This window comes from Callorhinus ursinus, unplaced genomic scaffold (genome assembly GCF_003265705.2).
Source record: "Callorhinus ursinus isolate GAN/ISIS: 27379988/994484 unplaced genomic scaffold, GSC_fseal_2.0 scaffold55, whole genome shotgun sequence".
NCBI classification, from domain to species: Eukaryota; Metazoa; Chordata; class Mammalia; order Carnivora; family Otariidae; genus Callorhinus; species Callorhinus ursinus.
In genome coordinates, this window is record NW_027397117.1 from 254392 (window position 1) to 279867 (window position 25476).

Sequence of the window (25476 nt, forward strand, 5' to 3'; positions counted from 1 at the left end):
GGAGCTCCCTGCCACTTGAGGTGATCCCATGTCTGGTCAGGTGGACGCATCTACGCTGAGCCAGAGGCTGCTCGCTTCCACCTAAGCGAGCTCTGTTCTCTGAGGTCTCCTGTACACTTGACCGATGACCGATTCTCCAAGCTAAGTGAATTTGTCTTTTTCGGACACCCCAAAAGCTCTGATCCTGTGGGCCCTGTTTATTGCCAAGAGGAAGAGGTTTCTCTCACTGTGAATGTTCGCTGAGTGCTTACAACAGGGAGCTCGACGCCTAACCCGTGGGGCGCCTCACCCCCAGCAGGCAGAGGCTCTAGTGGCCGTACTGGGGGCCAGGTGTGAACGCGGGGACCGCTCCGTGTGGACCACCTGTGCGAGGTGTCCCGTCGCCCTGTGCCACCCTCCCACTCCCCGTCCTTACTCCTAAATAAAGCTTTAGAGTGGGAATTAGGGACGAGGAAGGGTCTGAGGCCTTTCAAGTAGAAAAGGAGAGGCTCTAGTTGGCTTGGAGGCTCTGCGGTTCATACCGGCTCGGTCTCTCCAGGGTCGGGGTGGGGCGGCACAGCAGGACCGAGAAGGGGACTGGAGTGGGGATCAATCTTCCACCTCATCTCCGCACAGTGGGACTTACTGGGGACGGAGTAACGGTGCCTGGCAGGTAGAGCGGGCACCTTACTTGGTAAATTTATGGAGTGGATGGGGTAAGACCAGCACGAAGGGAACAAGGTAAGAATCTAGAAAATTCCTAATACCCTGTTTGAATACAATAAAGCAATCTACAAACACTTTATTAGGAAAAACAATAAAACAAATGCAGCTCAGGAGAAAGGAGGGGCTCCTCCTCTCCCCTCAGAGGCAGCACGAGCTCTTTCAAGGAAAGGGGGACGGTCAGCACATGGAACGCAGAGCCGACCCCAGTGTCTCAGAAGCTGGATGGCATCAGACAAAAGTGATCCGCGTCCGGGCGGCATTAACCTGCCAGACGTTTAGCTCCTCATACTCATCTAGAGCCGCCTGGAACTGGGCAGGTGTGAAGCCCCGGGATATGCAGCGCTGCTCGGCCTCTGCAAACCGCACGCTTCGACCCTCGGAAACCAGCTCCCGGACGGTGGCAAATATCACGTCCGCCGGCCTCTGGGTCCTGAAGGGGACAGTGGGGGGAGGGGGGGTCAGAGGACCCTGGGCCTGTGATAGCATCCCGAGGCCAACACCACACATGTGCGGATGCAGGAGCCATGAAGCTAAGTCGTCGGGGCGGGGAAGTCAAGGGGCCTCGTGGCGGCTCACCTCGCCGTCTGCCCCTTGTCGCCCAGCAGAGAGTCTTTGGACATCTCCATGAGCCTGATGGCTTCGTTCACATCTTCCTTCTCCACCACGTCCACCATCCGCAGCCGCGCCTGCGGGGAAGGGAGGGAGAGATGGGCACGGGAGGAGGAGAGGGAACACCTCAGGCCTCCCCCCCCAGCTCCAGCTTTCAGGAGGGCGGCCCAGAAGACGCGCGGAGAGCCCCCCGGCCCCCCGGCCCGCCCGCCCGCCCGCCCAGCAGCCGCAGTGCGGGGCCGGCACTGTCAGACCGAGACAAGTGCAATGCGCGGGCAGCGTCCAGCAATTGCCCAAGTCTCCGCCTCGCAACGCTGGCCAGTCCCGGGGTTCCGCTGTCCTGTGAGGGAGACCGGACCCTTCGGAGCTCCCCTGGGCTCCCCAGCACGACAGACAGAGCAGGGGGAGCTTGGCCACGAAGGCGGCTGGCAGAGAGGTCGCGTCCCTGGGGCTCGGGAAGTGCTAGCTCAGCAGTAGGTCAGGTAATCACACTACCTGCACGAACAGCACTTTGGAGCCCCCGGGACTAAGGTCCAAGGTGTGTGGACAGAAGTGCAGGTTTCTAGCAAGGATCCAGGACCCAGGGAGCAAAGGTGACCGCCCCCCCCCCCCCCCCCCCGGGCCCCGTGAGGCTGGCTGGAGAAGCGGGAGCAGGTCTCTCCCTCCGGGGACGCCGTGCGTGCCCTACCGGAGCAGCAAGTACCCACAGTGCGGTAGCACGCAGGACCGCTATCTGCACTGTCAGCACTTTAGCACCGGCAGGGCCTGAGCGGGAGGGAGGCGGCCTCGCGCGGGGGGGGGGGGGGGGGGAGGGGGGGGAGCAGGGGGAGGAGTGCCGGGGGGTGGGGGGTGCGGACGGGGTGGGCGCTCACCAGAGCCGTGGACAGCCGCAGGATGGCCAGCAGGGTCCGAGCCGAAGTGTAGGTGGCGTCCTTGCTGGCCCAGGCCTCCCGCCTCATCTCCACGTACGCGGCCGTGATGTAGTCGGCCAGGGACTCCGGCACCGTGGGCTGCTGCTCCCTGCACATGGCGATGTAACGTCTGTGGAAGAGAAGACTCGGAGGAAAGCGAAGGCTGAAAATTTACTGTTGAAGAAAACACGGAGGATGGGAGAGAGCACTTTCAAGTAGGAAAAACAAATTCGTTGGAACATCAGTGGTGGAGTTCTCCAGATTAGGTTTTCAGAAAAAGGATTTTACAGGAGTAAAACCATGGTCCAGCCCCCTCCCCCTAAAACTAGGACGGGGGGGGGGCAGTGATACACGTTTAGTGCCAGAGAACAGGGACAAGGGCAGGAGAACTGAGGGCTCCCTGGGACCCCCTGGGACCCCCTGGAGCAAACAGTGAGATGAAGTACACGGAGCAGCATCCCGCTACTCCTGGGATCCAGACCTGCCTCCACCCCGAGGTGGGCAGCTGGCCAGAAAGGTTCTGACGCCGGGTTCTTCTTGTGAGGCCGGGGGGGGGGGGGGGGGAGCTGCAGACCCAGAGGGGGGCAGGGCGGTAGCAAAAAACACCCTGTTCCAGGAGACGCATACACAGCCCAAGCGGCTGCCACACGGGGGTGACGGGTCGGGCACACTGGCCTTGCCCCAGCTCTCCTACCTCATCAGCTTCATGTCCAAAGGCTCAAACTGGGCTGGGGGCTGGCGGCTATGCTGGTGCACGTAGGTGATGTGCTGGGCCAACCTGGGAAGAGTGGAGGCAAGTAGATGCCTTCTCCTGGGGGCTCCGTACCCCGTGCCCCAGCTCAACATCTCTTCACAGCGTGGCAGGGAGGCTCTCCCAGGAAATCCTCCCCAGGATTTTAGTCCTGACCCCCCCCATTTCCCTAAAGAGCTGTGGACTAGCTCCCACAGTAAGAGGCGAAGGGTCTGGAGTTTCCACAAGCAGGGAACCGGAGGAGTTTCCGACCCCTTCTCCCTCCCTACAGATCACCGGGGGGAGGTGTGTGTGTCCTGGAGCACTGAGCTCTACTCACCGTAGGTCATTGTCGCGGTCAGGCCGGTCCTGGATCAGCCAGAGGAGATCAAAGCGGGAGAGCAGCGCAGCAGGAAGCTGTATGTTCTGCTCGAGGCTGCGGCGAGGGTTGTAGCGCCCATAGGCAGGGTTGGCGGCAGCGAGGATAGAACAGCGGGCGTTGAGCGTGGTGAGAATGCCAGCCTTGGCAATGGAGATGGTCTGCTGCTCCATGACCTCGTGGATGGCCGTGCGGTCGGCCTCGGCCATCTTGTCAAACTCGTCGATGCAGCACACACCCTGGTCCGCCAGCACGAGGGCCCCGCCCTCCAAGGTCAGCTCTCCGCTCACCGAGTCTCTCAGCACAGCCGCCGTGAGCCCCACTCCCGAAGAGCCCCGGCCCGTGGTGTACTGGCCTAAACGGCAGGATCAGGAACAGGAAAAAAGCAGACACACTGAGGAAGGGAAAAGAACAAGGGAAGAAGCAAAAATAGGGCAGAGGTGAGGCCTGAACTGGAACCGCTCCACCAACCCACCAGGTCCAGGCCTTCCTGAGGCAGCTGAAAATCAAGTGTCGGCACCAGAACCACCTCCCGTCCCCAACCCCCTAAGAACAGATGAGCACGGAGCCCCACTGTCTGGTACACTCACCCCCCCAGGGTTCAGTTACTCACTGCGGGGTGCCAGGCGATCAATGTAAGACAGGAGCTGAGACTTGGCCACACCGGGATCCCCCATCAGGCAGATGTTGATGTTGCCTGGAAGAAGGGTTAAACCCCCAGATGACCCTTCTTTCCATGCAAGCTGCCCAACGACAAATACCCGTGAGGTCCTCCCCGATTCCCAGCATTACTTCTCATCCCCCACCCCTGCCGGGCCCACGAAGCCCACATGCTCTTTTACTCTGTGACAAAGCGATCACACATTTGATCTGTGTCACAGGACACACTGGTCCTTGACATCCTTGCTCCCTCCCAACCGCCCCCTCATCCCCCCCCTGCCCCGCCTTACCCCTGATCTTCATGCCCCGAGGAGACTGGTCCACCCCTCCCACCAGCAGGAGCAGCAGAGCCTTTTTCACGTCTTCATGCCCGTAGATCTCCGGGGCAATAGAGGCCGCCAACTTCTCGTAGAAATCGTCCTCTGTGGGCAAGTTTAGAGTACTTGGGGGTGGAATGGGGGGAGGGGTGCCAGGAAGAAATCCCCATTCCGAGGCTCCCCCAGGCCCCTCACCTGCAATCTGCCTCAGCTCCTCCCTGTTTAGCTCTCCAGCCACAGACTCGTCGTCCTCACTCTTGCTCATCTTCATGACCCGATGGGCTTCCAGGTAGGTTTCAGAGAGGAGACCCTGGGGCAGGAAAACGCCAGGGTACGGATGAAGGCCCTTTCCCTTGCCCGCTCACCTGACTCCCTCAGCTCCTAACAAAACTCTGTGCTACTTCACCACTGCCGCCGACAGTTCCCTGTGTGGGGACGGCACAGCTGAAGGACAAAGGGAAATCCTCCCTCTTCCCCGCGAGCCCCCTTCCTACCTGTAGCACCTGGCGGAACCCAGTACGCAGGATCGGCAGGAAGATGCCAGTGACGCTCACGTGGTCCCCGGGCTGGGCGATCCTCGTGTTCTCACCCTCTACCAGCACGGTGATGCTACGAGGGATGTTTCCCACAGGCACCTGGTCACTCTACAGGGGAGCAGGCCCGCGGGCAAGAAGGCAAGAACGTGAACGAAGCCTGCGAGAACCTCACCTTCCAGGCCCAGGCATCCCACCCGCTACTTCTCAGCTCGGAGGAGCCAACAGGAGAAGGGAGCCCGAGATCTCCTTTGCCCCTTCCTAACTCAACAAAAGTTCAAGTCAAACCTCCCTCCTACTCTAGGTGACCTCTCTGCCTCAGCTTCTTTTGCCCTTTCTCTCTTCCACTCCGTGAGTGACTCTGAACCTGAGCGGACAGCTGAACTCCACCTTCCCTGGGCCACACACCCCAAACTCACATGTTCCTGCATCTTCATCTCCTGGAATTTGATGAATTTGGAACCACGTGTCTGCAGATACAGCCGCCCTCCTGAGCGGTTGGTCTGGCACTCTTGGCTCGGGCACATGATCAGAGGCATGAAAGTAGGGGACTGGATCTGGGATACGAGAAAGGAAAGCAGAAGGAAACGAAGGCAGTCACCTGAGTCAGCACTTCCTCCTCATGGCACATACCACAAACTGCAAAGAGTGTCTTGACCCGGCCCGAGCTGATAATGATAGGAACCAAGAACACAAAATGGATGGAAAAACCACCACAGACCAGAAAAAGAATGACAGGTGAACACATAGTCACGTTTCACAATGAACATGATAAATGACACGTAAATATCAGCAGACACAACAAATTCGGGGGGGAAACCACCACCAATTAAGCGTGTTCCTATTCCTTGCTCCGTACATACCGGCTGGTAGGTCTCCGCCCCACACTGGTCACAAGTGTAAGTGGCCACCACCATTCTGGGTTTGACTTCAGAGACACGAGTGACAATTCCACGCACAGTGACCAATTTCCCCACAGAGTCAGCCCGTACTTCCCGGATCACGCGAGGCTTGTTACTGCTTGGCCCTTGAAAGTACAGCTCACTAGGGGGAGAAAATAGTCATTGTTAAGATTCTGGAGAACAAATTCCCACACACTTCCCCACAGAGACCACTCACAATCTGCGCATGAGCTCGGGAGGGTACTGGTTCTGCGGGCTTCGGGCTGCCCCAGGGTCACGGCTCCGCTGCTCCATCATCAGCCGGTGCTCGATGTAAACATCCAAAACATCTTTGTTTACCACCTAAAGAAAAACAGAAAAAAAACCCGAGTGGCAGGATGAGGTAAGACCATAAAGGGCACCAGGCAGGTATTCCTGCCCTCTTTCTGCCAGCTCAGAAAATCACCAGTATCCGAGAGGCTTCCCGAAAACAACTGTTCCTTGCCCTGTGTTTTTCTGCAACCGCTCACCTCCCTCTCCTTGTACTGAGGCAGCAGCTCCTGTACAGCATCAGCAAAGAGCCTTGCATAGCGCCTGGCGTTCTCACAAATCGAGTCCACCAACTCAGGGTCATCCTCAGCTACATCGTCTAGGTCTATGTACATTGCCACTTGCTCCCGATGAGCCAGTCGAACCTGCCATAAGGAAGCGACAGCAACACAGCCCTGTTTACCAGGCTCGGCAGTGTCCGTCACCCACAGGGGAGAAAGCAGCGTGAGACAAAGCAATACTCGCTTCTCAGCCCCCAAAAGACAGCCTACTAACTCCTCAAAACCACTCTGATCGTTATGCATGTCCAATCACATCCACTTACCAGGTATTAAATAGGACACTGAAGGGATCACCTACAATGTACGTTTACCGAAGTAAACCAGGCCACCTCTTAGAACTCCTTAAGTAAGCACCCATTCCCTCCACTTTATCTTCGACTCACCAACTGGTTCCCATACTTGAATTGCTTCTTGCCAAATTCATCATCCTGGTAAAACTCTTGCAGGAATTTCTTAACCTTTTCTGAAAAGAAAATGTAAAATCACGAGAATCAGTCTTTCGGGTACTTTGCTGCAAAGCCCCTTGACACGAATCTAAAAAAACTCACTTTCACTTACAAAACGTATGAAGGAATCAGTTTACATGAACATCTAAGTAAGCCTTCGTAATTCTCCCCAAGTAGGACAGAACTTCTAACAAGTCTGTTCTTTCCGACGGAAGGAGAAGGGGCCCCGGGCGGTTAAGAGCATTACCCAACAACCCGCCCCCCCCTCCAGGGAATCCCAATCTCTGGCTTACTTAAAAATCTCAGTACCCTTTCCCAAAGGCCTCCCACATCCCGCCACACACTCCGAACTCGAGGTTCTCAGCTTTTCTTCCACGCGTAAGATTACCCCTTTTCTTTCGGTCTCTGTATCTCTCCACTAGGCCCGTCCTCCACCCCACCCCCTCTCCCGCCACTGCTTCCGCTCTTAGTAAACAAAGAAGCACATGGGCCCAGATGCAGCCGCCTCACAGCCCGGGATTCCTCCGCCCAGGGCGGGAGCCCGTCCGGCGATTGGCCGGCACGTCAAGGGCCACTCCGTCCCACTCCACCACCTCCTCTCTCGGGCTCCCGCGAAGCCCCCCAGTTCCAGGCACGCCCCCACCCTGAGCAGCTCTCCCCAAGGCCGCCGCGCGGAAGGACACTGTTTACACACGACCCCCCCCCCCCTCCCGCGACGTCGCGCAATTTCCGCCCGCCTTCACTTCCGCTTGGAGGTTGGCCTAAAATGGCCAATCCCGGCGCGCAGCGGCCCGGGCCCGCCCGCCCCCGGGACTCCGGCGCGTCTCCAGAGGACGCGGGCGCTCCGAATGCCTAAGGGCGCGGAGGCAGGCGGACCCGGGATGCCCGTCCCTGGGGACGGAAGACCCTTCGGGTCTCCTGAGGTCTTGGTCTCTCCTGGGCGCGACCCTGCCCTCTGGAGCCCCCAGCCCGGCTGTCCGCGCCTCCACCCCCGCGAGCCCCCACTCCTTCCCCAAACAAGATGACCGGCTCTTCGACCTCGGTGGCCCGCGCGCCTCCCAGGGCACCATCTGTCTCGACCCCGCTGCCTCCCTACCCTGCCTCTGGCCTCGCGCGCCGAGCCCGGCCCCCCCAGGACGCCGGCTCACACCAACAGGTGTTGGCCAAGAGGCTTGCCACGCAGGACGCTCCTCGGAAGTTTGCATATCCTCACCTTTCTCGAGCACGTAGTCCCGAACTGCCATCGCCCGTGAGGCAGCAGTTGGCGTGTTCGAAGCTCTCACTCGTGGGACAGCAGAAAGCGTCCGCGCGGCGGGCTACTGCAGACCAACCGAAATTGGCGCGAAACGTCGCGCCCCACGTGACCGGTGCCGCTGCGTGTGGACCTATCAGAAAGGAGGCCCTTCGCCCCTCCCACTCGCCCGCCTGTCCCAGCCTCGGCCAATCTTCGGGCGAGACTGGTCTGAGTGACGGGGCAGCGGCGCGCGGGCACCCGGAGGAAAAGGCGGGGCGGGGCGGGGCGGGGCGGGGCGGGGCGGGCGCTGGGTTTCCCGCGGTCCGAGCTGGCACGGGCCGAGGAGAAATTGTTCTTAAAGGGACAGCCTACGTGCGTCCTTTTGTTCCGCGGCCGCAGGGCGGGGCAGGCCCAACTTTCGTTGTCTCCTTGCCTAGTCTCCAGAACCGCCATGATCTCCCAGTTCTTCATTCTGTCCTCCAAAGGGGACCCGCTCATCTACAAGGATTGTATCCTTGACCTGCGGGGGCGGGAGGGGGGCGTGGGGGGGAGTAGTGCCCCAGAGCCAGCCTGTGTCGCCGACTCCTTAGCTGTCCTTCCACCCGCTCAGTCCGCGGGGACAGTGGCGGTCGGGATGTGGCCGAGCTCTTCTACCGGAAGCTGACGGGACTACCCGGAGATGAGTCCCCGGTTGTCATGGTAACCAGTGGCGGGGCGTGGGGCAGGCTCCCGGCGGGCTGGGGGTAGGGGGCGCCTCCTCTCTCCCAGGGCTGTTTCCCTGAGAGCTTCCGCTTGGGGATTGGGGGTACATTCTGGCAAATATTCGGAGCGACCGTTTCTCGAGCGCTAACACCATACCGGGCGCAGCTCTGCCACTCCGGGGTAGTTACGGGGGTGGGGGGCTACCTCCGCTGACACATTAGGCAGCTGAGCCCCGGGGGGCGGGTTCTGGCTCGCCCCAAGGCCCCCCGCTAGGAAGTCTCGCGGGCCCTTAATCACAGCTCTTTTCCCCGCCTCTGCCTCAGCACCACGATGACCGTCATTTCATTCACATCAGACACAGCGGCCTCTATTTGGTGGCCACGACTTCAGAGAACATTTCTCCCTTCAGCCTCCTCGAGCTGCTCTCCCGGTGAGGAGGGCAGGGCTGGGCACCTGGGCGCGGGGATGCGACCGCAGGGGGATATGCACACTCCATCCTGTTTTCTCAGGTTGGCCACTCTCCTGGGCGATTACTGTGGCTCCCTGAGCGAGGGGACCATCTCCCGCAACGTGGCTCTTGTCTACGAACTCCTGGATGAAGTGCTGGTGAGGCCAGGGATCTCCCCCACGGCGCCCAGGGCCTGCAGATGTGTGCTGTGAAGGGGAGGCTGAGTCCATTCATTCTCACCCCTTTCCTCCGCTGGCCATTCAAAGGCTGTTCCCTGCCCGCAGGACTATGGCTACGTACAGACCACGTCCATGGAGATGCTGAGGAACTTCATCCAGACGGAGGCTGTGGTCAGCAAGCCCTTCAGCCTCTTTGACCTCAGCAGTGTTGGTTTGGTTAGTCAAGGGAAGGAGGAGGAGGAGGGCTGGTGGGTAGTGTCAAACCTGAAGGCTGTTGCTTTGGGGGCTTTCCAGTTTGGGGCCGAGACGCAGCAGAGCAAAGTGGCCCCCAGCAGTGCAGCCAGCCGCCCCGTCCTGACCAGCCGCTCTGACCAGGTGAGGGTGGGCGTGATGGAGTCAGGCCCTCTCATTTTTTTCTGGGACACCAGAGATGGAGATCCTGGTGTTGCCAGATGGGGATAATCCCTTCCCTTACCCCCGTGTCCCCACCCCAGGGTCCTAGCCTCCACTACCCTGTCCTTTCTGCCTGTTCACTTTAGAACACAGGCCGTTCAGCCTCCAAGTGCCCAAATCCCCTCTCTTCCTCAGAGCCAAAAGAATGAAGTATTTTTGGATGTGGTCGAGAGACTGTCTGTGCTGATAGCATCTAATGTAAGTTTGGGCCCCCAACCCTGGAGCTGAGGACAGATGGCATTTGGGAAATGTATGGGGGGGGGAGTGTCACCTCAGAGCATTGAGCTCTCCGCCATTCTTAGGGCTCGCTGCTGAAGGTGGACGTGCAGGGAGAGATCCGCCTCAAGAGCTTTCTTCCCAGTGGCTCTGGTGAGAAGTCTGCAGGCTTGGCCCAGGCTGGGGTGTGGGACAGTCTCCTCGGTGCTGTGTATGGTGGTATCTGGCAGCCTTTTCTGATGTTCTTTTCTCTGACAGAGATGCGCATCGGCTTGACAGAAGAATTTTGTGTGGGGAAGTCAGAACTGAGAGGTGAGAAGAAAGTAGGTCTCTCTCCTACGTAGAGGTCACCGCCAGAAGTCGTGTGGAACAGAGACAGGTTCTCCCCTCCTGCTCTCCTCTCCCACAACGTGGCTTCCAAGAGGAGACTTTTTCTCCTTCCAGGTTACGGACCGGGGATCCGGGTGGATGAGGTCTCATTTCACAGCTCCGTGCTTCTGGAAGAGTTTGAGTCTCATCGAATTCTGCGCCTGCAGCCCCCTCAGGGCGAGGTCAGGATCGGGCTGGCCTAGCATGTTCCATCCACCACGGGGAAGGGAGGCAGTTCAGGGGTGAGGAGACCAAACTGACCTCCGTTCCTGTCTGGTCCCAGCTGACTGTGATGCGGTACCAACTCTCAGACGACCTCCCCTCCCCGCTCCCCTTCCGGCTCTTTCCCTCTGTGCAGTGGGACCGAGGCTCGGGCAGGTGAGACCGTTTCCCTGCTCTGGAACTTCTCTGAAGTCTAAGCCAATACAAAGATGTTCCCAAAACTCATTATGGAGGAATGGGGGTAAGAGAATACAAGTCAGGAAAAGACACCCTCCCCCCAACGTGGACTCAGCCCTTAGTGGATTCACTGCCTGGGGCATGACCCACTCGGCAGCCATGCACAGAGGCCCGGGGGGGGGGGGGCGGGGGGGATGGTGAGCTGCCAGCGAGTAACACTACCATGCCCTTCCACCCAGGCTCCAGGTTTATCTGAAGTTACGATGCGACCTGCCCCCGAAGAGGTATGAGTGGGGGTTAGCCAAGCCTAGTTCTGTTACGTGGGGTAGGACAGAAGGCCCACATACCTATTGCTCCCGCCTTCAGATGCATCCACTGGCTTCGGAATCCTGTTCAGTTAGAGGCAGGAGGACTCGGGAAGGGGATGGGGTAACACTCGTGCTGAACCCTAGTTGTGATGTTAATGAAGAGTGGGAACTGGTCACTGCCTTCCAGGGGCTGACTCTGTTCCTTTTTTCTTTGCAGCCAAGCTCTCAATGTCAGGCTGCACCTTCCCCTGCCACGAGGGGTGGTCAGGTTAGTGGGTGAGGCACGGGGGCTCGGGCGGTTGCACCAGCTTCCCTAGACAACAGGGTGGCCCCGGGAAGGATGGAACTGGCCTGCCCCAGGAAGGCAGGGACTGAGCGCAGCGCCTCTCCAAATTACAGCCTGTCGCAGGAGCTGAGCGGCCCCGAGCAGAAGGCAGAGCTGGGGGAGGGAGCCCTTCGCTGGGACCTGCCTCGGGTTCAGGGCGGCTCCCAGCTGTCAGGCCTTTTCCAGGTACCAGCTGCTGACTCTCTGAGACCCCCTCCTCCACCTGCACGGTCAGCCCCAACCCGTCCCCCCTCTTGCGGTGAGCCTCCCTGCTCTCCATCCTCTGTGGGCCTCAGTACCCCTCCCTGGCCTCTGTCTCCTACAGATGGATGTTCCGGGCCTCCCTGGGCCTCCTGGTCAAGCACCCTCCACCTCGGCCCCTCTGGGTCTGGGTCCCGCCAGCCTCTCGTTTGAACTTCCCCGGCACACGTGCTCCGGCCTCCAGGTTCGCTTCCTCAGGCTGGCATTCAGACCCTGCGGCAATGCCAACCCCCACAAGTGGGTGCGACACCTAAGCCACAGTGATGCCTATGTCATCCGGATCTGAGGCTCCCCAAACGAGGACACAGGCAGCAAAGGTGGTTGTCTGCAGAGCTGGAGAGGAGGATACTATCTTTTCCACCCTTCTGGCCTGAGGCTATGGATCAGGCTGAAGAGTCCAGAGTCCTGAGAGGCCAGGAGACAAGTCCTGGTCGACAAGCTCGACCGTCCCATGGCACCTGACACACAAAGGGCTGAGGTGGATCAGAACTTACAAATCAAACTTTTATTCTGAGGAACTGGCTGTACAATATCTAAAAAAAAAAGTAACGTGGAGGAAGCAAACTATTACTCCCTTCCACCGGGCGTGTGTGCGTGTGTGTGTGTGTGTGAGTGTGAGAGAGAGAGAGAGAGTCAGGGAGAGAAGAACGTTGGCAGATATACAACAGCATTAAGGTGCAGGCTGAGGGGAGCCAGATCCAGGAGGCTGGGAGCCATTGGCTTTTGGAGTCCCTGGAGCTGGAGGAGGGCTATCCCCAGCTTCCTGTTTCCCCCCACAGAGGGCACTGCCCCCAAGCGGGGAGGGGGCTGAGGATGGGGGAGGAGCTGGAGAAGGATGGGCTGCTGGGCCTCCTTTGCCCTCCCCTGTAGGAGGAAGAGAGACGACAATGTACTTCTGGACGCTGCCGGGCCCAGAGGGAGCAGTGCTGGGAGGGGTGGTGGTGGCAGTGGAGACCAGTTTGACGATGGGCTGCACGCTGGGGACTGTGGTGGTGACAGGAGAGGTAGTGGTGGAGCCTGAGCCAGGGGCTGAGGTGCTAAGGGACAGGACCTGGGGGAAGAAAGGAAAAGCACTGCCTGGGGGAGGATTCACCTGCTCCAGCCGGACAGCTGATCACAGCTCACATGCTCAGGAGCCTGGAGGCTGCTGCCAGCTCGAGAGCCATGCTCAGGATGAGCAGCCACAGCCTCACGGGCCTCCTCGAAATGGCCCTTCCCGCTCCTGTCTGGGCCCAGAGGGAACTGGGCTCCACTCTGGGGCCCCCAGGGTACTTGGAGGTAGCCTTGGTCATGCTCCCCACCACCCCAGGTCCCACGTGGCTCCCAGTACCTGTTGGGTGGATGAGGCACTGGAGGAGGACGACATTACAATAAACTTGGTTGGAGGAGGGGAAGGCTGAGGCGGGGCGGCAGCTCGGGCAGACACCAATGTCTGCACAGGCAGCGCGATGGAGCCAGGGACCTTCAGCAAGCCAGGGGTTCGAGGGCCAGGCTGAGGGGCTTGTGAGAGGGTCAGCGTGGGCCGGGGCTGCACGAAGAAGAGGGGAGAAGAAAATGTCAAGGTCTAAGAAGAGGAAAGGCACCTGTTGCTGCTCTCGGCAGGTCTCCCTGGGGTTGGGGAATCATCCACTAAGGGGGCCCAGACTCCCCCCAACACTGCTCTCTCAGAGGGCCCCATGTTTTCCAAAAGCAAGCTCTTGTCTGAGTCCCCTCCCCCATCCCTCCCACGTTTCTTCACCAAGCCCCCCTCCCCCATCACGGACCTGAGTGATGGTCAGAGTGGTCCTGTTGACCTGCTGAGCCTGCAGAGCAGCCTGGGCCCGGGCCTTGACAACATGGGAGCAGAGGAGGGGTCCGAGGGACCCAAATTCTGCCCGATAAGCATCTTGATTGTCAGGTGGTAGGCGCAGCTTTGCCAGAACAGGGGCACAGTGTTTCTGCAGAGAAAGTAAAGAAAAGCCAGTAGGTGGAGGGCTGGGCCCCTCAGGAAGTGTGACAGGGAAGGGGTGAGGAAAAAAGTGCCCGGTAGTTCAGTATGTTTCTGGCGCGGGCTGGACTGCTGGGAGAGCCGTGTGTGTGAGGATCGCTGGCTTTTCCTCAGAGGACAACAAGCACCCACTGGTGTGACTGGGTGACTTGCTGAATACACTAGTGACTTCTAAGGGGTGGTTGGTCCACAGGGTGATGCCTTGCACGGAACGGAGCACAGTGATACAGAAGCCTCAGGGGCAGTCCCTTCTAGGGGATGTCCCGTGCTAAGAGTTAAGATCTCTCATTTCTTACTTAACCTTTTGGTGCCTTGGTCTCCATCTGCACAACAGTATTGGACTTTGATTATATGAGGCAAAGATGGGATGAGGGAATAAAAGCCAACCATGGCTTGCTGAACATTGTACCCGTGTGTGTGTGTGGGGGGGGTGGGAGTGGGAAGAAGATGGGGGAGGGCAGGGATGGGGGCTCTGGTCACCAGGAGGAGGCTCTGCACATGGTCAGCTCCGATGCGGTCGATGTTGCTCAGCACAGGGCCGTCCAGGACGCTGCGGATCCGCTCTCCCTCCTGCTGCAGCCGTGGCAGAATCAGAGTCTTAATTACCTATTGGAAAGGAAGGGGAGAAGCCAGGAACCTTGGGTCACCTCGGGGTCTCCCGGGTGGGGCTCTTGCCCACTAGGACCCAGGATACCTCCTTTCCCCCAGTGCTCCCCCTGCTGCTGGGGCCTCACATCGTGTCCCAGCTCTGCCAGGCCTGCGATGGAGCCGTAACGTGTGGTCCATGGAGTCTTCTCGTCCACCCAGCTCTGTAAGGGGAAGGAAGAGAAACCCGGGTCAAGGGGCCTGAGAGACTAACTGTTAAGGACCAAGTCTAATGAACACGCTTTTGTTGTGGATCATTAAGACGTTCCAGAGAGGGCCCGAGTTCGAGGCCCTGTCCCTCTACCCTGTGTTTTCAGTGTCCTTTCCTCTTCCCACACTGATCCACCTCTGGCTTGGCTAAAGCTTTGTCCTGGTCACCACCCTGGGGTGGAGATGTGAAATAGTCTACACTCCTCATTCTTTAAAATTTATTTGTGTGTGGGAGGTAGAGGGAGGGAATCTCAAGCAGACTCCCTGCTGAGCACAGAGCATGAGTGCTGGATTCCACAACCCTGAGATCATGACCTGAGCTGAAATCAAGAGCCAGATGCCTAACCCACTGAGCCACCCAGGTGCCCCTACACTCCTCAATCTTGCTCACCTTGGTGAAGGTCTTGGTAATCCGGGACTGGATGTTGTTCGTGGTCGTGCTGAAATGCTTGCAGATCTGGGCCACGAGGCGGGCAGCAAAGTCCCGGAGTGCCCAGTGATTGTCCACATCTGGCCGCAGGCACAGCTGTCTGCTCACAATGCAGGTCATCACAGCTGGAATCAACTCATGCACCTAAGGAAGGAGTGGCTGGTTGGCTAATTCTGACAAATGGCTTCCCATTAGTGGCAGCAAGGTGCCCCGACCCTGGGTGGAAAGGTGGGTGGGCAGGGCCGCTCACATATTTTTCTAGATACAGCGTGGGGTTGTCCATCAGCGCCTTCACCATGCGCATCAGGTAGATGAGCAGGGCCAGGTTGTTCTGCACCACATTCACACGGACCTGTGGGAGGGAGGTGACGGGGCAGTGAGACCCTCAGATGAGCTCCCCTGCCGCCGCCTCACTGCCCGGAACCTCATCCTAGGTGCTGGCCGTCTGCCTCCTCTCACCCCCTCCGAGATGAAAGTGCTGAATCGTGGCAGCATCTGATAGAGCCCCGGGTCCGTTGCAATGCTCTGCAGTGCCTCCTGTGGGGGGAGGGAGCGAGTGACGTGGGGGCAGAGACCGGGACAGGTTCGTGGGACTTCCGGGAGAAGGGGTCCGGTAAAAGCAGGTCAGGGGGGCCTCACCGCTCTCTTGGCCTCACAGGAGCCCACACAGGCTTCGGTGATCTCCTTGTAGTACAACTGCTGCTCCACAGACAGCTCGTGGATACTTCGCGGCTTCAGCCGCAAAGGGGCGCCCTCCAGCAGGGGTGGCGCCTTCTTCTCTTTCCCTGGGTGAAGTGGGAAGACAGGTTTGAAAACAAAAGCTCCAGGAGAGGCCTCGAACCAGAAAAACCTTTGCTCCCTGCCCAGTGAGACCTCCTCACAGCTCGCCATCTGGCTTTGGGGCAGGAGCCAGGAGAGGCCTGGCCTAGCAGTACTGACCTTTGCCATCGGTTGGAGCAGCCCCTTGACCTTTGCCTTTCAAGGGTCCGTCTTCCTCCTGGCCTGGCTTTGCTGACTTCAGGGGTTCTGTGGCTTCAGCCTTCTGCTGCTCTTTGGGAGCTGGTGGCAAAGCGGTCACAGCAGGTAGTGAGGAGAGTGGCAGGGGATGGAAAGGAAGGAGAGGGAAGGTGACATAGACAGGGGTGGGCTCTGGGCTTGGACAAGGTTACCTGGGGGTGGATTCTCCGGGATAGCTGGCTGGCAGCCTTCAATGCTCAGCCAATGAGCTGCGAGGAAAGAAGGTGTCAAGTTGAACTGCTAGACATGGACACTAAGGAGCCACTCCGCACTAGGAACGCGTTTTGCGTCCTGTTCCCACTTCCTGCAACTCACCAGCGATCTCAGGCAGCGGGCTTCTCCACTGTGATCCCCACCCCCTCTCCCTCCGCCCCGCCGCCTTGCTCTCCCCACCCCCAACCTTTGAGGCAGACATCCAACGGCACCCGGGGCAGAGGGGTATTGATGATGTCGCTCAGATCAACCTCCTTCTCCTCGTAGAAGTAAAGCTCCCGGCCCCCACCAGAGGCGAAACGGAAAGGAATGAACTCCTGAGCGTGGAAGCCATAGAGCGGCTATATCAGGAGAGAGAGAGAGAGACACCAGGATGAGAGGGAAGCCAGAGGAGCCATGGCCGAAGGCAAATGCAGCATCTGGGAGGACGGATCTCACCACCCTGCCCCCACCCCCCCAACCTCAGTCCTGTGTGCCCCAATCACCTCGACATTCTTTAGCTTCAGTGCGTAGTCAATGTCACTCGTGGTGAGCTTTTGCCGCTTCCCCATGTGCATGAACTTCAAGGCATCCTGGCGGTGGGAGACAGACAGACATCAGCCCGACAGCCTGAGGAAGAAGGGGGCCTGAGCAGCATCCTTGATACGACGCAGGGCTGGGTGGACGGGTCAGGTTACCTGGGCAATCTCCTTGATGCGGTAGCTGACCTCATCAGTCAGCAGCTGGCAGGTCTCCTCCTGAATCTGAGCAATCCCCATTGACTCGGCCACCACCTTCATCGACTCCGAGGGCAGCACCGTATTGCTGAGCTTCAGCTTCTTCTCCTCGGCCATTCTGGAGCCCCTTGTTCCCTCCCCCAAAGAGTGATACCCCAGGGTGGAGAGACGGAGACCCTGGCAGGGGGATGGGGTAGGCAGAAGAGATAAAAAAGAAACGTGAGTCAGCACTGGATGTAATGGAAGCAGGTAGTAATCCGATCCAGTGCAACACAATGTACTGAGCTCCCCGTTCTGTGCGCAGTGTTGTGCAATTGAGGCACAGTGAATGGACGTGGCCTCGACTGAAATCCCGGCCCTAGACTCCCCAGCTGGGTTATTTGGGCAAATTACTGACATTCTCCCACCTCTGGGTTTCTTCCCCATATGTGGAATGTGGAAAAGGCTTTGTTTCCTGAGGCTGTTTTGTGTATACCTTCATCTCTCCTGCCCCTTCTTGCACCATTATTTACGCTTGACACAAACGCAGTAGCGGTTAAATACAACACCCCCACTCTGAGCCTAAACACCTGTATAATTTAACGTGATAAAAAAACACACAACCATCCCAACCAGTTCTTACTTTAAATTCATGGCCATGAACTTCACACAGGCCCCTCATGCTGCCAGACAATCATACTACACCTCCAGGCACTGTCTCCCTCTGTCCTACGTGATACTGCCTTTCTTCCTTACTTCAGGCCATCAGAAGGAACCTCCACAGATTCCCACCACATCCACCAACCTAACAGCACCGGTGCCCACATCCCCTGCCTTTGCACCTGTTACTTTAAGTATTTCATTTTTAAGTAGGCTCCACGCCCAGCACAGAGACCATTACGGGGCTTGAACTCACGACCCTGAGTTCAAGACCTGAGCTGAGATCAAGAGTTGGATGCTTGGGGCGCCTGGGTGGCTCAGTCATCAAGCGTCTGCCTTCAGCTCAGGTCATGATCCCAGGGTCCTGGGATCAAGCCCCTTGTCGGGATCCCTGCTCAGCAGGGAGTCTGCTTCTCCCTCTGTCCCTCCCCTCTGCTTGTGCTCTCTCTCTCTCAAATAAATAAATAAACAAACAAATAAATAAATAAATCTAAAAAAAAAAAAATAGGAGTTGGACGCTTAGCCGCCCACGCGCCCCCTACCTGTTAGGGAAGCCGCTCTTGCCTCTCACCAACTCCCAACACTGCTTTCTCCCTGCATCACCACCAAGTTTTTAACCTACCCAATCAGTCATTCCTGCCAGCCTACAAAATGCAGCTATTCCTCCCATCTTAAGAAAACAAAACGGTGTTCTATGCATACAATGGAATAGTATGCAGCCTTAAAAAGGAAGGAGATTCGGACATGTGCTATACCATGGATGAACCTTGAGGACACGATGCTCAGTGGAATAAGGCAGCCACAAAAGAACAAATGGTGTATATTCCACTTATATGAGGTTCTTAGAGGAGTCAAATTCATCGACTCTGCAAGTGGAACTGGGTTGCTGGAGCTAGGGCAGGGAAGAATGGGGAGTTAGCGTTTGATGGCAATGGAGTTTCAGTTTTACAACATGAAGAGGTCTGGAAGGATGGATGGTGTGATGGTTGTATAACGATGTGAACATACTTAATCCCACTATACTGTACACTTGAAATGGTTTAGAATGGTGAGCTTATGTGTATTTCACAATTAGAAATATAAAACTATTTTCTTCATTTCACTTTCTCTCCAACATATACGTTTTTCGGCTCCTCCTTGCAACCAAACTCCCTGAAAGTTATCTTAACTTTCTAATTCTTCTCCTCTCCTCTCTTGCACCTACCCCAAGCAGGTTTTTGACACCACCAGGTCCCCGAAACTGCTCATCAAGGTCACTGATGACTCCACATTGCCAAATCCAAGGACCACTCTCCTTCCTCATCATACCTGACCTGCCAGAAGCACACACTATAGCTGACTACTCCCTCCTGAAAACTCTTTACTCCACTGCCTTCCCCTGGCTTTCCTCCTACCTCACTGGCCACCCCTGTTTCCTTGACCAGTTCTTCCTCTTGTCATCTGCCTGATGCCGGAGCATCCTGGGGTAGGTATTTGGGTTGCTTTTTTTAGCTACCCTTACTCCCTTGGCGATGTCAACTATCCTCAATTTTCAACAGTGCTTATAGGCTGATGGTGGCCAAGTTTATATCCTCAGCCCAGAATGTTCTTCCTAACACCAGATTTGTATATCAAACTGTCGACTTAAAATCTCTTTTGGAACTGAACTCCTGATCTCCCTCCCCGCCCGCTCCATTTTTCTTCATCTTCATGGTAATGCCATCTATCCAGGCACTCACTCTATACGTGAGCCCTCACATCAAATCGGCCAGGTGATCCAACCTGATTCCTCCACTCCCACTGCATGGCCAAGTCACCATCATCTCTCGCCTGGCTAACTTCAACAGTCTCCTGACAAGGTCTTCTGCTTCCACCCTTGCTTCCCACATCTATTCCCAACACAGCGGCCAGAGTGATTCTGTCAAAATATAAATCAGACTGGGTCATTTCTCTGCTCAAAAGCCTGTAGTGGCTCCCCATTTACCACAGAGTAAAATCCAAAATCCTCATTACAGTCTATAAGGCCCTTCCTAATTTGCCCTCTCCCCAACACATCTCTGATCCGCTTTCCTTCCTTCTTCCATCTTGATCCAGCCCCAGTGTTCTCCTGCTGTTCAAACCACACAGGGAAGCTCTTGCTTTACGGCCTTTGCTCTTTTCCTTCTGCCTTGAATGCTCTTCCCCAGATGCCAGCTTGGCTGCCTACTCCCCTCACCCTATTCAACACCACACTCCAATCCCACTCTGCTTTTCCCCCTCGTGGTATTTAACATCTACTAATATGTACTCTATCATTTCTAATTGTTTATCACCACCACACCTTCCCTTTCCACCCCCCACTGTGTGGACAAAAGTCTTTGCGTTATGCTCACTGATGTATTACAAGATCCCACACTAGTGCCTGAGCCACTGTACTCAGTAAATCATTTGTTGAATAAATCAGTGAATTATAAGGCTTAAGAGATGTAGGTGCTCAATAAATTCACGGTACCACGATTATCAAGATGAACAAGATATAGGTCCAAGCTCGGAACCTGCTTTGTGGCCTAAAGGACAGTGGCTCGCTTGAAGTTGGCATTCGGAAGACTACTGTCAAAAGTGTTTAGACTGACTGCGGGGTGTTGATGGGGGCGTGCTGGAGGAGGGAGCACGGAAGCGAAAGAGAATCTGGTCTCCTCCTCCGCTAAGTCTTATGTTCAGGGAACACATTTATTCAACACATACTCTGTGCCTGGCGCCAGGTATACAAGACGCTGTTGTATCCCAGGTCACTGGTGAACTCTTACTAAGCCTTCAATACCCTCCGTACCGACTGCCAGTAACAGCTCGCAAAACACGCTACGACCTCAGGACACCTTCAGGTCAGTGGAGCCGGCAGGAAAACTTCACAGAAAAGGGTTACCTTTAACTAGATGTGGGTAGTGGCTTCCCCAGCAAGGAAGCGAGTCGAAGCTCCCCAAGGAATGGGTACAGCGCGGAAGAAGGCGCTGAGAGCCCACCTCATCCCCCCAACATCCTCCAATGCAAACACACACGCACACACAGAGTCCCCAAGCGCACGGACACACAACCCACCGTCCTCCTCCAGGCTCCCACACAAGCCCTTCAGAGGGCCTAGTCCCGGGTAGCTCTCAGACCCGCCCCCGCCAGCCGAACGCCCCACGCAGAAAAAGTCTCTCACCGCCGCCAAAGCACCGCTCACCCGGCGCTCGGCGCCATCTTGGCCCCGCCCCCTCCCGGGAGCAGGTCCTAGCAGAGACGGAGAGGAAGTCACTGCCCCTTCCCCGAGCCGGAATGAGTCTCCTAGGCTCACGAGGTGAAGTGGTATAAAAAACGGGTTTTTCTCCCTACGTGCAAGAAGCACACCCTCCTGCTACAATTACTTCAGTTTATACTTTCGCTACCCCGCGGCCAGGACCCTAAGAGGCGCCGCAAAACCGAAGCGGGAGAGCCGGGAGCGCAATGAGGCCCCACCCCCTTCCGAACCGGGACTGCGCGTGCGCCTCCCAAGCCAGGCTGGATGGAAATTCCCTCCGACCCCCTCGGAACTTAAAGGGCCCGCTGCCTTCCCGAAGTTGGTTTGAAGGCAAGGGCTTGTTGGTTGTGGACAGCACTTTGTCATGGGACCTGTGCGGTTGGGAATGTTGCTTTTCATTTTGGCTGTGTATGGCGCTTGGGTTGGGACGCCGAAGGAGGAAGACGATGACACAGAACGCTTGCCCAGCAAATGCGAAGGTATCTAAAGGGAGTGGCCCCTATTCGCATCCCTCTGCCCATCTCCTTAGTCTGGACCGGACCAAATGGACCGCGATGGGTGGGTCACTCGATCTCCTTTAAGACCTGAGGGAGATCCTGATGGAGCTTGGCTGAATTCGAAGGGGGTCAAGGGAGGGAATGCGTAGCGCTACCCCACAACTGTGGCACTACAATTCCCATAGGGCATTCAGAGGAAGTCCTCTTTTTCTCGCTTGCGTAGCCCGTGATCTGTGGGAACTGTAGTTCAGAGGCTGCCCAGGATCACCCACCCACTGAGCATTCAGTGTGTTTCCCCCCATAACACTAAACCTAAACCTGGGAAGCCTGCAGGAGCTGGGTGTGAGGCTCATACCTTATGAACGTCCTCTGCTCCACTCTTGCAGGGACGCTCTCAAATTACAGGTCCCATGCTTTCCTGGGGAGGGTTTGGGGGTAAGTAAGTAAGGCCTTGAAGCTCATAAAGAGGAGGCCACAGAAATGGAGGAGGTTCCCCATACGTGTGAGGCTTTGCAGAGGGTACTTACGGATTTTACTGTGAGCAGCATCTTATGTGGCTGCATGACGGTGGTGACTGGGTGGGGTGGGGGGGGAAACACTTCAGAGCTGGGCCATTGAGTTCCCTGGTTCCCTAGTTTGTTGCCTTCCTGACTTTAATTTCTTCCCTGGACTCTTTTTCCTTTCACCCCACTCCACCCTGCATTTCAGTATTGGTGTTCTGCATGACCTGAGCCTACCTCGCCTCTCCTCCTTGCTCTAACACCTCTGTAGGCCTCCTGCTGTGGTCAGAATACACCCATTTTTGGCACAGCATAGAAGTCTCTTTGTTGTATGGCCCCCATCGCTCTTGTATTTCTGTCTCAACTCCCGTCCTCAAAGTGCCCATGATTCAGCCACACTGAACTTCTCAGCTGTCACTGAGCCTGCCTTATCCTCTTGCACTCTGTGCCTCAGCACACTTTTTCCCTTTGCCTGAAATAACCCCCTCCCTTCTGTTTTTGATTCTCAAGACCCAGTTTAGATGTCAATTCCTTTGGAAGCCTTCTTCCTTTTCTGTCACCTCCTACTATATTGTAAGCCCTTGGAGGGAAGAAGAGCACCTGTATCTCCGAGGTCCTAGCATAGTGCCTGGAACATTTAAGGCACTTTTGTTAACTTGCCCTGTGTTTAGCTTGCTTGGCACTTCTGTAAAGGCCACCCCCTTTCTTGGGACCCACCTCATGCCAGGCCAGGTGCTAGTTGCTGGAAGACAGTGGTGGAACATATGCAGTGCTCATCCTTAAGGAAATCACAAGCTAGCAGCAATTCAGTAAATGACCACTGAATGAATTTTGCATGTCCTAAAGAGATTAAATCTCTTGTGAACCTCTAGGGTAGGGCCCATCACACCACATTGTCATCATTTATCTGTCCCCAACTACATCAGCAATGTCCCGTGGATAGGGATCATGGGTCTTATTGCTCTCATGCGTATATGAGCTCAATAAATAACTGCAGAATAAAAGCAAACACTTATACAGTGCTCCCAATATGCCAGGCACTATTATAGGGGCTTTACAGAGGTTGATTTATTTAATCCTCACCACACCCCTATGAAGGAGGTTCAACTATATTGTTATCTCCATTTTAGAGATGCAGAAACCAAGACACAGCAGAATTACCACATAGCTATTAAGTGGCTGAGTCAGGATTCTAACCCAGCCGGTCTGGCTCTAGTCTGCTGCTTTTGCTCATCTACAGAATGAGTTGTTGGAATGTTTGTTTATCTTTCACATCCTTGTGGACATCTAGTGTGTAAGCTGCTGAGCCTGGAGCTACAGGAAAAGCTGAGTCACACTGGCCGATCTCGAGAGGTGCTGGAGCTGGGGCAGGTGCTAGACACTGGCAAGAGAAAGAAACACATCCCTTACAGTGTCTCGTGAGTTCTTCTTGTTGCTCATCTACCTTCCGACCCCTGAGGGAGCCCTGGGAGCTCCTACAGCATCCAAGAAACCTTTGTTTCCCCTCTTCCCACAGAGAGACAAGGCTGGAAGAGGCCTTGGAGAATTTGTGTGAGCGGATCCTAGATTACAGCGTTCATGCCGAGCGCAAGGGCTCACTGAGATATGCCAAGGTCAGACTCTTCCCTAGGGCAGCATCCCACGTTTCAGAAACAAGAACGGGTATCCCCTGGGACCCATCTCCCTCCACCTCTGGAGGATGTCCCCTCCCCATTGTTAGACTCCCTCATGTCACCCTCATGGAGTCTCTGGTAGTTGACAATGCTGCTGTGGCAGAAAGGGGAAGGATGAGGTGGGGCAGTGAGCTGGGCTGATCCCGAATTCCTATCTCTCAGGGTCAGAGTCAGACCATGGCAACGCTGAAAGGTCTGGTGCAGAAGGGGGTGAAGGTGGATCTGGGGATCCCTCTGGAGCTATGGGACGAGCCCAGCGTGGAAGTCACGTTCCTCAAGAAGCAGGTAAGACAGGATACTGCACTGCCTGGGGCAATGAGAAGGGAACCTGAGGGGAGACCTGGATCCTCGGGAATTCCGCCTCTGAGCAGGAGAAGGGGGCGGAGTGAGACTCTGTCATTGACTGAAGTGGGCCCAGGAGCGTATCAAGGAGTAATAATGGAGGCTGATAATATCTACTACCACATACTGAGCGCCTACTATGTGCCAGATTGAGGCCCACATACTTTCCAGCTGCTGCCCCGTTTTACCCTCACAACAACTTCATGTGGTAACAGAACAATGGTTCTGTTACCATTTCCCATTTTATAGGCAAGGAGTGGAGACACAAGAGTTTAATAGCCTACTTGGCAGAATAGGTTTTAGTAAATGTTTGTTGAATGAATGAGGATTACCATCTTGGACGCCAAGTTTAGCCTCCTGGCTACCTGCTCTTTAGGGTGGGGTGGGCAGACAGGAGTGAAGAGCAGAGAGGAGCGTTTCCAAAGCCCAGCAGAGTAGATGCCTTTCTGACCCTTCCACTTGATCAGTGTGAGACGATGCTGGAGGAGTTTGAGGATGTCGTGGGAGACTGGTACTTCCATCATCAGGAGCAGCCCCTACAGCATTTTCTCTGCGAAGGTCATGTGCTCCCCCCTGCTGAAACTGGTAAGTGTGTGGGGCTGGCCCCGTTCCTGCCAGGCCCCAACCTCCTCTACCCCCCAGATTAATACCGAAATTGTTTTCTATCACCCAACCTAGCGTGTCTACAGGAAACTTGGACTGGAAAGGAGAAGATCACGGAGAGGCAAGAGAAGACAGAAGGGGAGGAGGAGCAGTATCAGGAGGAGGAGGAGGAAGAGGAGGAGGAGGAAGAGATGATCAACACACCAGGGCACTCCAAGCATGACCCAGAGGACCTTTGACTCTTGCCTTTGAGCCCCCAGGAAGGGGCAGGAGTCATGGAGAAGAACCTTCTGAAGTCTGAGCTCTCCCTGCTCCACATAAGGGTGTGTGTGTATGTGTGAGTGATCCCATCCCAGAGCTTGTAGCTGTCTGGTTTCAGGCAGGATCTTGGTGGTGCAGCATGGCATGGCTATGGGGACAAAGGTGGGAGCAGTAGGCGGGAGGCCTGCTCCAACAGATGAGTCCTCTGCCTGCCATCTGGCCCCTTACTTGGCAGGTGTGTGTGTGGTGACAGTATTGAAAGCTTTCCCCTTTAAATCTCTCTCCTACTTCCCACCCCACCCAGAGGTCAGTGAAGGCATTGGAGCTGTGGGTCTCGGGAAAGGCACTTTGCCCTCGGGGTCTGTTTCTAGACCCTTACAAGAAGAAGGCAGCGTGGACATTCTCTACAACCTACACACACTGCCTGCGTCTAGGCTACAAGCCAACAAACTGAACGAGAAGGGGACACTATGAGGACGGGGCGATGTTGATAAGTTAGGTGGGGTAGATATTTCGTCTACTTCATACTCATTTCACCGAGGGCCGACCATGTAATTTCACAGGTGCCAAATTTTCTACAGCGCTAGTAAAAAAAAGTTTTTTAAATACCACCTGGCCCCGTAGTTTCAAACAACTGTCCTGCACACATCATACCTGGCCGATAGAGCAGCGCCCAGAGAATAGAGCCGTAGGTCGCCGGCTGTTAGAAGCTAATGGTGCTTTGTAATCTGCAGTCCAGGGAGGCTGGCAGGGGTCCCCCGGCTGATAAGCATCTAGGCGCCGGGCTGTGCAACCCGCCTCGGCGCGTGCGGGAGAATGCACCGGAATTAAA

General features: G+C 56.3%; 4 protein-coding genes and 1 pseudogene across 16 annotated transcripts; 3 read left to right on the forward strand and 2 right to left on the reverse strand.

Annotated features, from left to right (window-relative positions):
- The window catches only part of LOC141371087 (large ribosomal subunit protein eL21-like), a 116027-nt pseudogene that overhangs the window by 23510 nt on the left and 67041 nt on the right, over positions 1–25476 (forward strand).
- Positions 751–8154, reverse strand: MCM7 (minichromosome maintenance complex component 7). 8 transcript variants are annotated; one of them, XM_025864677.2, is made up of 15 exons: positions 7996–8150; positions 6720–6799; positions 6256–6420; positions 5964–6088; positions 5708–5888; positions 5264–5401; positions 4806–4955; positions 4507–4621; positions 4285–4416; positions 3948–4031; positions 3296–3689; positions 2920–3003; positions 2187–2370; positions 1282–1391; positions 751–1135 (listed from the first exon to the last, which is right to left on the reverse strand). In XM_025864677.2, the coding sequence occupies exons 1-15, from the start codon at positions 8024–8026 to the stop codon at positions 934–936; spliced, it is 2175 nt and encodes a 724-aa protein (XP_025720462.1). In that variant the 5' UTR covers positions 8027–8150; the 3' UTR covers positions 751–933. The 8 variants fall into 8 exon arrangements, 7 of the variants coding, with proteins under 7 accessions (XP_025720462.1, XP_025720463.1, XP_025720470.1 ...); XM_025864678.2 differs by having other exon boundaries at positions 2187–2355; positions 7996–8149; XM_025864685.2 differs by lacking the exon at positions 7996–8150 and adding an exon at positions 7426–7461.
- On the forward strand, positions 8303–14064 carry AP4M1 (adaptor related protein complex 4 subunit mu 1). Of its 3 annotated transcripts, XM_025864517.2 has the most exons (15): positions 8312–8525; positions 8627–8715; positions 9042–9148; positions 9228–9324; positions 9451–9561; positions 9640–9720; positions 9934–9996; positions 10101–10167; positions 10273–10326; positions 10459–10565; positions 10667–10761; positions 11022–11066; positions 11308–11358; positions 11490–11601; positions 11741–14064. In XM_025864517.2, the coding sequence occupies exons 1-15, from the start codon at positions 8468–8470 to the stop codon at positions 11960–11962; spliced, it is 1359 nt and encodes a 452-aa protein (XP_025720302.1). In that variant the 5' UTR covers positions 8312–8467; the 3' UTR covers positions 11963–14064. The 3 variants fall into 3 exon arrangements, with proteins under 3 accessions (XP_073740406.1, XP_025720302.1, XP_073740407.1); XM_073884305.1 differs by lacking the exon at positions 11490–11601 and having other exon boundaries at positions 8303–8525; XM_073884306.1 differs by lacking the exons at positions 8312–8525; positions 8627–8715 and adding an exon at positions 8764–8898.
- Positions 12167–25432, reverse strand: TAF6 (TATA-box binding protein associated factor 6). 4 transcript variants are annotated; one of them, XM_073884290.1, is made up of 15 exons: positions 25299–25432; positions 16856–17071; positions 16664–16750; positions 16366–16519; positions 16118–16174; positions 15888–16007; positions 15588–15733; positions 15408–15485; positions 15199–15300; positions 14910–15092; positions 14398–14472; positions 14144–14269; positions 13440–13613; positions 13007–13204; positions 12167–12727 (listed from the first exon to the last, which is right to left on the reverse strand). In XM_073884290.1, the coding sequence occupies exons 2-15, from the start codon at positions 17009–17011 to the stop codon at positions 12347–12349; spliced, it is 2037 nt and encodes a 678-aa protein (XP_073740391.1). In that variant the 5' UTR covers positions 17012–17071; positions 25299–25432; the 3' UTR covers positions 12167–12346. The 4 variants fall into 4 exon arrangements, with proteins under 4 accessions (XP_073740391.1, XP_025720299.1, XP_025720297.1 ...); XM_025864514.2 differs by lacking the exon at positions 25299–25432 and adding an exon at positions 20715–20974; XM_025864512.2 differs by lacking the exon at positions 25299–25432 and adding an exon at positions 20694–20974.
- Positions 20990–25255, forward strand: CNPY4 (canopy FGF signaling regulator 4). Its single transcript, XM_025864520.2, has 6 exons — positions 20990–21247; positions 23057–23183; positions 23282–23378; positions 23601–23723; positions 24248–24365; positions 24459–25255. Exons 1-6 carry the CDS (start codon positions 21133–21135, stop codon positions 24620–24622), a joined length of 744 nt encoding a protein of 247 aa, XP_025720305.1. The 5' UTR covers positions 20990–21132; the 3' UTR covers positions 24623–25255.